Genomic DNA, 13,061 nt, shown 5'->3' with positions numbered 1-13,061 from the left:
TGGCCCATATCAATCATGGCCTCCTAATAATCCATATCCACTGAATTGGTTCTATAACTCTCTCTCCGCACCTACAGCTGGTGTGTGGTGCACTGAGGCTGCCGTCGCATCATCCAAGTGGATGTTGGACTCTGGAGGTGTATGAGGAGACACCCCCTGATATGATTGTAAAACACTTTACAGTAGTACATAGTAAAGAGTTCATTCATTGTGTGGAACATTGTGTAGAGGTATGTTGAGAGCTCTAGTTTAAGGGGTTCAAATTAACATGCAAAGGGCTTTTTAAACATCTCATTAGTTTTGAAGAAGAAGATGATCCGATTTTGTCTCTGTTCTGCATCATTAAGTTTGCTCATCTCGTTCTCCGGAGTGATATATGAACTTATGTTGTGAGCAGCTCTCTCATCAACAGTAGCCATATCTGCCACGCAAGCATATCTCAGGAAGGTCAACAGAGGAATAGTTTGCCAACAACTTATTTGTTGCCATGTCAATTACTCAATACTTCACAAATAATGCTTGAATTTTTGCAGTGTCATGAGGTCACCAGCTCTTAGAAAGGGCATAGATGCATTTTGGCACCCACTCATCTTCCCAACCCGGGTGGATATCAGCCTGTTCTTTGTGTTAAAAGATGACTTTTGGTGTATTCAGCGAAAGGTTTTTGTGAGCAGAACAATCAGACTCTTGGTCAGGACCATTCAGCATTTGTCTGGAAACACAAGGACACCATTGTAGAAGTAACTGTCACCATTGCCTTGTGTGTGTGTGTGTGTGTGTGTGTGTGTGTGTGTGTGAGTGCGAGAGAGAATGCCCTGAATATCAAAATAAAAGCCTTCTCCTTTTATTAGCTTTTATCTGACCTACATTATCACCCTCATTTAATTGAAAAGTGTGACTCTGACATAACACAGACTTGATCGTGCATGTGCACTATCATATGATTTTGCATAAACTATGCTAAAATAAAGAAGTTTTCATGCAGGCAGCTTCGAACAAGCTTTCCATTACTCAAGCAGACTGACAGCTTTCATGAGTCAACTTAGAGAGAGATAAAATGTTTTATATTATATTATATATATATATATATATAAGCTAAATGTATACATCAGCATATGTATAATGGCATTATAATATATTAAGTTGAACATTAATTTCTTGCAGAGGAGTAGTTACCACTAGAGGGCAGTCAAGTCCTTTATTATTTAGTCTAACCTTTATTTACAAAGCAGCTTCACAGTGATCGCAGGACAATGATTCAGTGATGTAAAATTAAAATAATTCAGTGCGAGTGAAATTGCCAGTATGGAGCAGTAGTGCTCTTGTTTACACCATTATAAAATATTAGATTCTGGCTTGATGTCATCTCATCTAGATTTGCTAACTTTGAAGGGAATCTTTTGTCAAATTTCTTATATGACCCTGGTTTCCCTGTGTTTATCTCAGGCTCTATAATATTTACATATCTAACAGTACAGATCAGGACTAGATGAAATGTAATTGACATGCTGTTGTCTTTTCTTGTTTTTTTAGAGTCATTAAAAGGGTGTCAGCAAAACCATGGACGCCATCTTCTGAATGATCAAAGGAATAGACTTTCTATGATGAGAAACACCGTAATCCCATCTTCTACAAAGTTAAGTATTAACTGTTTATCAAGGCTGAATTGGATCTAGCTATGGGGGATTTGACTGTATGATAGTGTCTCAACCCACATGCCTCATGGAACCACCAACAAACAAGTCTGCACTTCCACCTCCTGCACTTCCCAAGAGATCTTCTCAGGGATCTCAGCATGGGATGTGTCTTCCGTTACACAGTAGTGACCAGAGTAACAACGCTTTCACCTCTGAGTCCTCTCTGTCATCATCCAAAACCTCGCTCCTGTACGATAGAGATGAGACATCACCGGACTCCATGCGTAGCTTGAGCAGTCTGAGTAGTGCCAGAACAGATAGTCCTCTAGATGTGGACATGCCAGATGTGGAGATGGGAAAAGCAACGGCCAGCAGTGATGATTCGGGCATACAGAGCCCAGACTGCAGACCAGACTACAGTGAGGACAACGACAACTCAGTGTCTGTCTATCTGGATGCTAATGAAGAATGTTGGAGTGACAATGACAACCGTAATGTCACTTTGATGGTAGCACAGAAGGTTGGTCAAACTGATGGTGATGATGCATTCTTGTGCTCTTCAGGAAATGATGATGATGATGATGACGACACTAAAGAAGAAGAGGAAGAAGACTCTTTTCTTTCTTTATCCTCTGTAGAATTAATGATGAAAAGTCAAGTTGTTGTCTCTGCTCTGGAAGTCTCCACCAGCTCTGAAGTGGTAATGCCAAACAGTGTTTTACCAGACATTTCTGAAGGCCAAACAGCAGTAGTGCCTAACATGGCTACGGTGAATGAACCCCAGAGGGAAGTTGTCTACGAAAATGGGGAAGTCTCTGTTGAGTTGTCATCAGCCATTCAGAAAACTCACGTCGTGCATGAGACAGTGGTGTCTCCTGAAAACAAAGTCTCCATTTCAATAACGAGTACCAGAAACACAACTTCTTCTCGCTTATCCATCTCAAAAGAGGACAACCATCCAAAGTCCACAGCAAAAAAGACCAGTGATCTTGGAGGACATTTTATTGCCAAGCCTCGTACAAGGGCTGCTCTGGCCAAAGCCACAAAACCTGAGGAGAAGAGGTTCCCCAGGCCAGACCTGAGGAACGTGAAGGCCAAGATCATCTCCAGGGCTGCCTCTGTGCCAAGATCAGCCAATCCAGCAAAAACAAACACGAATGTTAAGCAGTCAGCTTCAGGAAGTGTGAAGGTTCCTGCTAGTAGGAAGGCGGAAGATAATGCTGTTGGAAAAAGAAGCAGATCATCATCAGCCAATACAAGAGGAAAAGAAACAAAGACTTGCCCAAGTGAGGGTGCATTTAATGGCGGTCAGGAGAAAGATGTAAACACTTTATCCTTGCCAACACAAGAAGAAGAAATAGCAATGAAGTCAGAATGTCCTTCTTCAACTGATTTAAAAAATGAAGGAGAACCTCAACAAGCTGGGGAAGAAACCTCTAAGAGTAACAGCAAGGTTAGTGATTCAGTTGTCCTCTTATTCAGCTTCTCTCCTGCAGTTTAATTATTGATTGTTATAATTGACTTTTTATCATCTAATTTTAAGCATTAAAAAAAAAAAAAATCCATTTTTATATATATATATATATGAAGGACGTTTTTTTTTTTTTTTTTTTTACATTTAGAAAACTTTTATTAAGGTTTATTTATTTACATTTTACTATTATTAAACTGATACAATTTTCTTTCTTTTTTTACATTTTAGTAACAAAGTAACAGTAGATACATTAGTAACAGTAACTTTTATTATTACTAAAACTTTTATTAAGGTTTATTTATTTTGAAATTTTACTGTTATTAAAACTATAAAATATTATTATTTAATTAATACTTTACCTTTTACCTTTTATTAAAGTTTATTTAAACCTTATTAATATTAAAGCATCTATTTAGTACATTTAGTTTTTACAATTAGAAGGTTTTTCTACATTTTAGTTACATTTATTTAGGTTTATTTACATTTTACTATTATTAGTACTTTTATTAGTATTTTATATACATGTTTTTACATTTAGAAAGTTAGAGGTTTATTTAAATTTTACTATTGCTACTATTAAGTTTTATTTGTGTTTTTATTATTTATCAACAACTTTTATTATTATTAAAATGTTCATTATAGTTTATATTATTATTGTTGTTTATTTAAATTGCATTAATATTAAAGCATTAATTCGTTTTTTTATTTAGATTCAGAATGTTTTTAGTATTATTATGAAAACTTTACAGATTATTTATCTAAAGTTTACTATGATTAAAACTTTAATATTCACATTTACATGTATAATGAAGCATCTTTTGTCAAATAATCTCTACTGGGATGCACAGAAAGAGTCAGACTGAGAGCTCAGCCAGTTAAAACATGTTTATTTGCATGTTTAAGAAGTATTCTTGATCCTCAACTTGTGTTAAATGTGATCAGATAGACCTTTCAAGTTGTTTGTGTCATTTATAGTCATACATCCAACTCTTGGTCTACTTAAACTGAAATGTTAATTTAAAGCAACATATTAACAGCAGCTGTCTGTTTCCATGTCAATCTTCTCCTTATGAGGAGAACTGCTTCAACAAGTCCGACTCTATACGTGCCATCACATGATTGTGCTATGCTGTTATTCAGGCTTAAATGTGTTATTAGCTTGGGTCGAACCAAACGTCAAAAATAAATGAAGACCTAACAAAAGGTTTTTTCAAATGTAAATACTGTGATTAGAGGTTTTAAATATGTTCACTGTCCAGAGTCTTACAGCAAGTGCTTTTGCATGTTTCTGCTTTATTATCACTGTTAAGAAACACCCAAGAGCCAGTTCCCTCTCTCACTTTCCTGCCTTTTTCAGCTTGGTTAGAGAACATGAGTGAGATGTTTTTGCCAGTAAAACAACTGTCTTGGAGGGAAAGGAACAGAACGTGGAGGGAAACATTCCTTAGTTTAGAGGACTCGTGAACACTGATTCAGACAACAGAATCTTTCCACAAACTCACTCCATGTGTGTGTTGAGTGTTTAATAACGAGGGGGGAAAAAAGGAAAAGATCTGGGCTGGTCCTGGCATCAGAAGCCCTGAGGGAATAACACAATAGAAACGTTTTTCCCTTTGCTTTTTTCTTTTTTTTCTTCTTCTGCTTTTTTTTTTTGTAGCAGGCGAGTCTTATTTCCCCTCCCTCCTTTCCGCTCCTCCTCGCCTCTCCTTCAGCGCTCTCGCTTCTCTCTCTCTCTGTACCGCTGCACATTTTCTGTCTGTTCTGTGGAATGGCCAACACTATGGTTACCCTGCGGCGCCCAGAGTTGGGATCTCTGGCTTGGGATGCTGTGACTAACCAACGACTCTTTCTCCAGACTGTGTCTTCCAAGCTGGGACCGTCTCTAGGGACTAACAGTACTTCCACCTCTGGACCCCCAGAACCCAGACTGAAGCCCTCTAACAGAGAAGCCCGACCCACAGGTAGTCTGGGTCCACCGGGAGGACGAGCGGTTCAGCCGGCTGGTGAGTTTTGCTTGTTTAACACAGAACATAATCTCACAGGCATTGTTTAAGGAAGTAGACAAGAGTTAACGCTACAGTGGAAAAGCCTCTAGGTTTGTTTTGTTCTGTGTAATGCTTCCTGTAAGCTTCTACTGATATTAGAAGTGTTGTACCTGCATCACTGTCACAGTTCAGGTAACTGTGCTAGAGTGAGGAATCTAAAATTCTTCCTTTCTAAAATTCAGCCTTTCTGCTGCACGTTTGCAATTTATTTTGACATTGCAGGGTTGTGATTTAAAAAAAAATTTTTTATTTTTTTTATTTAAAGCATATTACTTAATCTTAAAGCCAATTAAGCTAAACTATAATGATTGTTATATTTATGAGAAATTGAGAAACTTTTTTTTAAGAAATTAATATTTTTATTTAGCAAGGATGCAATAATGATTAAAAGCTCACCAATTCAGTAAAACACTTTTAATCATTATTGCATCCTTGCTAAATAAAAATATTAATATCTTACTGATCCCAAAAAAGTCAAATTAAAAACATAAATAATAACAATCATTAGTTTAGCTTGATTAGCTTTAAGATTAAGTAATTTGCTTTATATTAAGAGACCTCTTTCAAAAACAGAAAAATTATTGCCAATCAAAAAAAGCAAAAAAAAAACTATAGTGTATATATTTTATTATTATCTTGTATTATTTTTTATAATTTATAATTTTATAATTTATTTTGTCAAATAATCGACTTCTCCATCCCTTCTTCAATTACTAACAATTAAAAAATAATAATACAAGAAATAATTACCTAAACCCAAAAGTTTTTTTGCATTATGTTGTGTAAAAAAAACATTATTTATGATCCCGTTTTAAGGATGTCCTCGGACGCCCTCAAATGGAAGGTTTTGTCAGATTTAACTTCAAACTTCTGGGGACAAACAGAACATTTATAGTGGTACTCATTATTTCAAAGTATCATAAATGACTGTGTTGCTTTAAATCGACTGATATCAACAGGTTTGTGCGAGAATTTGGGTTGTATTTAAATGCGCCTTCATTTAAAACCCATTAGGCCTATAAAATGTCCTGCTAGTGAATCTAACATGTGTCTGGGTTATCGAGTGAGTGGGAAGCCGCAGCTGGTGTTAATAAGTTCCAAACTCTGCGTAGTGTTACGTAACTCTCCTCTCTTTCTGTGGCCACATGTTCAGCATTTAAAGCCATAACACACACTTGAGTTTAACACTGCACTTAACTTCTGTTTCCTATCTCATATTGTCCATTCATTTCTCTCGCTTTTTTGTCATCCTCTCTCTTTCCCTCCACCCATCCCATCGTGTGTGTGTGTCTGTCCATTCATGTGTGTTGCCTAAGGCAGTTTTCCTGTGTTGGTCAGAAAACGACATTGCGCTCAGTGTGTGTGTGTGTCTACACTTTTGAAACGTTTGGGGTTGTCCCGTAACTTAACCTTCCTCTGTGACACATCCTTTCTTTCTCTGTCTCTTTTGCGCTTCCTCTTTCTTTCATTACATGTGGATGCAGGGATATGTTCGGGTGCATGTGGTTTCAGGGGCCATATTCTATATGTTTGTGTGTGTCATGTTTCAGTGTCAATGAAAAGTAAAATTGAATCAAGGAGAGAAGGTCACATTCCAACTAGACAATCGTCGTCTTGTTTCTCCACAGAGACCACAGGCCCACTCTGTGACTTTTGCTCCACAATTTAATAGTTGACAATCAGGGGAAAGTTTTGTGTTGAAGGATATCTGTTACGGTGGGGTCAGTCTCAGGAAACAATGGCATATTTTATGTTCATAATGCGTTTGAAAATAAATAATTCATTTAATGAAAATAAGGGACTTACATCATAAAGGTATAAAGTTGCTCTTACAATCTTTATGTTTATATATTGACTTCATCAAGCTGAATAGTTATGGGGATAAAATCAGTGATTTACGTCAAATATTTGTTATAAATAATTTGTATAATTGTTCTTTGTATAAAGCACAAGATTATTGATTATAAATTAGTGGTTCAATAAGTGGACTGTGTTGCAGTGATATTAACTAAAGGACATTATTAGCAAAATCTGCACCTTTAATATATGAACATATTTAAGTCATTATATTTATGGTCATATATAAATTTCACTCAAAAATGTTTCTGATCAACTGTTATCTTATTTGGATATCATAAAAGTATAATAGGCCTACTTGTACACACTACCATTCAAAAAAAAAATTTATTTTTTTTTTTTTGAAAGAAAATAATACTTTTATTCAGCATTAACTTGAATAGAAATTAAAGTGAAGACATTTTTAATGTTACAGAAGATTTCCATTTCGCATAAATACTGTTCTTTTGAACTTTGGATTTATCAAAGAATCCTGAAAAGAAAGTGTATTACAGTTTCCAACTGTTTTCAACATTTGATAATAATAAGAAATGTTTCTTGAGCACCAAAATTAGCATATTAGACTCATTTCTGAAGGATCATGTGACTAATTTTAAAGTAAATTAAAAAGTCATTTTAAAATATATTCAAAAAGAAAACAGCTATTTTAAGTTGTAATGATATTTCACAATATTACAGTTTATTATATATCATAATAATAAATATATTTTAATATATTTACATATATAAATACATATTACATTCACAATATATAATATATTACAATATCATTACAAATTTATGACACTGTTGGCTGTGAAATGCCCTGTACACATCCTATCCGCTTGGCCACAAAACCGTAGCTGTGCCACTTGTCGGAGACCTCTTTCTATGTGTTTGTTTGCTTTCCTTATCTTGTTTTAGTAGCTGATAGCCACAAGTGATCAGATAAGTACTTTCAAATTAAAAACCCAAAGTCAGACTTTGCCTGGAAGTGAACAAGCAAAATGCAGTAGCCTGTGTTCTCCAACAGGTGGCATTTATCTCATTTATTGGTCTCGCTGCTTTTGAATTCGGTGCCGTTTAAAAACTTAGGAGAGGAAAGAGCAGGGAGTTCAGAGAGTTGTTTCTGGATCAGACTCTGGAGAAAGTGAAGAATCTCTCTGTACTTAACCAACAGATTCAAACCTGCATGTAAAAACACCAGCTGGCATAAAGTGATATTTGTGTTGGTTGGTCTCCATAGCAGTGCCCCCAGAAGACCTTACATTATGTACAGTACAGGATGTGCTTGTGTGAGGTGTCGTCTCTCTCCCTCTTTAATTCACAATAACACATACAGCTTCTACCCATTGAAGTCAAGCAAGTGTTCTCACACATAGGAACTGATCGGTAGTGTAGAAAAAGAAAACAGGATACAGGAAACACACCAAGATTTCCCAGCACACTATTGCAAATTTCCCAAAGAAAAGGACGCAAACGCAACTTCCCAATGGTGGTACTATAAAAACTGATCAAATTGAATTTAATGGAAAATTAATTACTTTTTCACCGTGGTGCGGAAATCATAAGCACATTTGAGCATATTTGAACAGCTTCGTCTTTGACCTTCATCTAAAAAATATGTTAACATTCATAACAATGACATGGAATATGTTTTATACATATTATTTTATAATATTATTTACGCTACCGTTCAAAGGTTAGGTGTCAGTACGATTTCTTTTAAAGAAATTAATACTTTTATTCAGCAAGGATGCATTCAAATCTTCAAAAGTGACAGTAAAGACATGTATAATGACAGAAAAGATTTATATTTCAAATACATTATGATCTTTTGACCGTTCTATACATCAGAGAATCCCCAAAAAAATAAAAAATAAAATGTATTCACAGTCACAGTTTCTAATCAAATTATTGAATGATTTCTGAAGGATCATGTGACACTAAAGACTAGAGTAATGGTGTTGAAAATTCAGCTTTACCATCACAGGAATACATTTTAAAATATATTAAAATAAAATGTATAGAATTGAATAAGTTATTTTAAATTGTAATGATATTTCACAATATTTCTCATTTATTATTATTCACAGTATGTTTACTGTAAATGCAGCCTTGTTGAGCATAAGAGACTTTAAAAAACATTTAAATCCTGAACTCAAATGTTTGAATGGCTCTGTATATTTCTAAGTACTTATTTTGTTTTGCTTTTATTTCTACAGCTGTTAGTCATTGCACTAAACTAGGAAAACAAAATGAGTTTTTATGCACCTGGCAAAATTATTATTTTTTTTTTTAAATGTGTAAAACAGAGTTAAACCATCATATTTTATAAAAAGCATGCTAGATGACAGCACACCGCCTTGTATGGTGAACTTCTTGTGAGGAAAGGTGATGAGTGCAGAAAAATAAAACTGCTGACACACGAAGGTCAGTGAGGGTCATCTATGCTCATGTCAGTTTGTATGCATGGCTGAATGCACATTGATATTCTATATATAACTGCAGTCTTTATTAAATAATTGAACACTCTGTGAGTGCAGCTGGCTGAATAGAACCGCTTCGAAAACATCTAGCTGGAATATGCTTCGGTATCAGTGATGATGGCGAGTAGAATTTAATTATAACTATTTTGTGCTTAGGTATTCCAAGGATGCGCACCACAGACAAGTCCGCAGTACCCTGCAGCCCAACTTCTGTTTCCAGCTCTTTTTGTAAGGGTCCTCAGAGAGCTGCCTCTTCCAAACTGCCTGTCAAAGGCCTACCCACAAGCCCCAGCTCCTCATCACTGGGAAGTACAATCAGCGAAAGCAACAGTATTGCTGTAAACAAAGGTGCGTGTCTGTGAAGAGTCTTAAAGGGCTAGTTCACCCAAAAATGAATTTACTCACCCTCAAGCCATCCTAGGTGTATATGACTGTCTTCTTTCAGACGAACACATTTGGAGATATATTTAAAAATATCCTGGCTCTTCCAAGCTTTATAACTGTAGTGAATGGGGGCGAGATTTTGAAGTCCAAAAAAAGTGCATCCACCCATCATAAAAGTACTCCACACGGCTCTGGGGGGTTAAAGGGATACTCCACTTTTTTTGGAAATAGGCTCATTTTACAACTCCCCCAGAGTTAAACTATACTCTCATTCCTGCGTAATAATCAAGAAACTTTGCTGCCGTACCATGAGTGCAGCAGGCGTAATGATATGACGCAGCGCCTGAAAATAGGTCTAACAGGTTAGACAAACTTAGTCCCGGTCACGTTGGAAGTTACTGAGCTGGGGACTATTTTCAGGCGCTGCGTCATATCATTACGCCTGCTGCACTCATGGTACGGCAGCAAAGTTTCTTGATTATTACGCAGGAATGAGAGTATAGTTCCTAGCCATATCAGCCTAGAAAATTACAACTTTACATTTTCTGTCGGTCTTAGTACATGATGTAACTACAGAAGAGTCAAGTTTTAAATAGGAAAAATATCGAAACTCTTTGGTCATTTTTTTGAGAGAGATGCTAATGGTCATGTCCGATTCAATGATCTATGCTAAGCTATGCTAAAAGTGGTAAGATCGGCTGAATGGATTCGAAAACGGTAAAACTCAACTCTTTAACTCTGGGGGAGTTGTAAAATGAGCCTATTTCCAAAAAAAGTGGAGTATCCCTTTAAAGGGTAACTCTCGGCAAAATTGAACCTAGGCTCTTTTTGTTAATCTACCCGAGTCAAACTTTTGTGTAAAAGCATAATTAGAATGAAAATGACACATTTAAGATTGACTGTATTTTCGTTTTAGGTCAAAATGCCTTTTGAATGGGAGTGCATGGGGCTAAAACGAAAATACAGTCAAACTTAAAGTGGCGTTTACATTCTAATTATGCTTTTACACGAAAGTTTGACTCGGTTAGGTTAACAAAAAGAGCCTAGGTTCAATTTTGGCGGGAGTTACCCTTTAATAAAGGCCTTCTGAAGCGAAGCGATACGCTTGTGTAAGAAAAATATCCTTATTTAAAGCTTTATTAACTATAATAACTAGCTTCCGGCAGACGACCGTACGTACGCATACTGCACACATCGACTTGCGCAACAAGAGTAACGCAACAAACTCAAGCATCTCTTCTCTTATATCGAAATCCTCCGACATATCTTTTGAAAGTTCTCATTTTAGATTTCTAATTTGAGACCGGTGTTTTGTTTTGCTCTATCCTTTGCACTTCCACATTCGTCATGCGTTGGGTCAGAGGTCACTTTTTCCGCCGCAAATCAATGTGTACGGCTGTCTGCCGGAAGCTAGTTATTATAGGTAATAAAGTTTTAAATATGGATATTTTTCTTACAAAAACCCTTATTTTCGCGTCAGAAGGTCTTTATTAACTGTTTTGGGGTTTGGATGCATTGTTTTAGGTTTCAAAATCTCGCCCCTCATTCACTACCATTATAAAGCTTGGAAGAGCCAGGATATTTTTATATATATATATCCTGATTGTGTTCGTCTGAAAGAAGAAAGTCATATACATCTAGGATGGCTTGAGGGTGAGTAAATAATAGGATGATTTTCATTTTTGGGTGAACTATCCCTCTAAGTCACCATCTGCATCTTGACATACTTGAAAACCTCTTAGCACTAAAATACATGCTTTCCTCCTTCTCACGCTGCATATAATAATTTTCTTAATTTATTTTGCATTGTTTTCCAGTAAAAAAGTAACAAGATAAATTTACCAGATAAATGAAACGTGTATATGGAAATCAGTCATTATCATATTCGTTTATCAAAGTACCATGGTTTTAACATTAGAGATGCATAGTTTCTCACACTTTCTCTCTGAGCTTCAATGAAATCTTCAGGGCTCAGACTGCCCTCATTCCTATCCTCAGGTCAAAGGTCACATCTGCTCAGAGTTTTGCTGTGACTGTGAGCAACTCATATACAATACAATCTCTGCCATTCCAAAGCTGTGCGCTGTAGACATTACTCACAACATCCTCCACACAACACCCTATCAGAATTATGATTAGTTTATTCCCACACTTTCCTGCTGTCCCATACTCTGAACTTAAATTCAAGAAAAAACAAGATCGCCACTGGGTTGCCATGGTAAATTAGAGCAATGAGCACTAGTTTCAATAGGAATGCATGTGAATGTGTTTGACTAATGAATAAAGAAGATTTTCAAGGTAAATTCCCGACAAAATTGCCCATTAATACTGACACAAAAGCCTTTTATTTGAACGATTAACTGATAAAGTAATCATGTTGTTGTGCTGGGACCAATTGCTTAGCTTTGTTTCTAACTGATCTGGTCTTTTACTAATTGCATTTTTTGAACATATTAAATAATTTGAAGAATTCAAGGAAATTAAATCTTAAATCTGGGTTTTTTTATTTATAAGATTTGTTTACCAGAGAAGAAACTGATTAAGATATTAAGACATGTTGTGAGATATATAGACATTTAAAGATCAACTGTATCAACAAATATCACAAAATTTAAGTGAAATAATAAAAAGATGAACTAAGTGCATGAAACAAGCCTGTACATTTATATTTAAGATACAAAAAAAAAGATCAAATATAATTTGAAAATAGGGTTTACTGCATTGTACACAATATTATTTTATAATGTGATGTGGTGATTTGTCTTTGATCAGTTACTGTTGAAGGGATGAAGAGTGAGGAGAAGTCTGTCAAACAATCACCCACATCCCAGATTCAAGGAAAGTCTCTAGTTATCAAACCTGTATCAGGTCACCGCAGCAGAGCGAGCTCCACACCGTCTAAACCCGTGACAGGTGAGGGGAAACGTGAAGTTTTAATCTTCTAATCTCACGAACTCTGTCTAACAGTCACACTTATTTTCATGTTTATCAGAGTCCACATTCATCTGTCTCTCAACATTCATTATTTACACATCAAAACAGGCTCAAAGGGAAACTCACTCTCTTTGGCGTCTATAATCATTAATCAGTGGGAAAGCTCTGATTGTCTTAAGCTAATGACACTGCAATTAGAACTCCTTTGATGTTATTTTAGTTCAAAATCACAATCTGATTACAACCATATACCCCTCTTAAT

The 13,061-nt window shown here is 35.9% G+C and overlaps 1 protein-coding gene across 1 annotated transcript in view; it reads left to right on the top strand.

Moving 5' to 3' along the window:
- The window catches only part of mtus1b (microtubule associated tumor suppressor 1b), a 45,762-nt gene that overhangs the window by 6,302 nt on the left and 26,399 nt on the right, over positions 1-13,061 (top strand). The window contains exons 2-5 of the mRNA XM_084395808.1: positions 1,534-3,090; positions 4,967-5,114; positions 9,638-9,829; positions 12,638-12,778. Coding sequence (XP_084251934.1) covers positions 1,696-3,090; positions 4,967-5,114; positions 9,638-9,829; positions 12,638-12,778 — 1,876 coding nt within the window. The 5' untranslated portion in view covers positions 1,534-1,695. The remainder of the gene's footprint in view (positions 1-1,533; positions 3,091-4,966; positions 5,115-9,637; positions 9,830-12,637; positions 12,779-13,061) is intronic.

Source organism: Rutilus rutilus (assembly GCF_951802725.1).
Source record: "Rutilus rutilus genome assembly, chromosome: 2".
Classification (NCBI taxonomy): Eukaryota; Metazoa; Chordata; class Actinopteri; order Cypriniformes; family Leuciscidae; genus Rutilus; species Rutilus rutilus.
The sequence above is the reverse complement of the archived record's forward strand: the minus strand, read 5'-3'. Positions and strand labels throughout refer to the sequence as shown.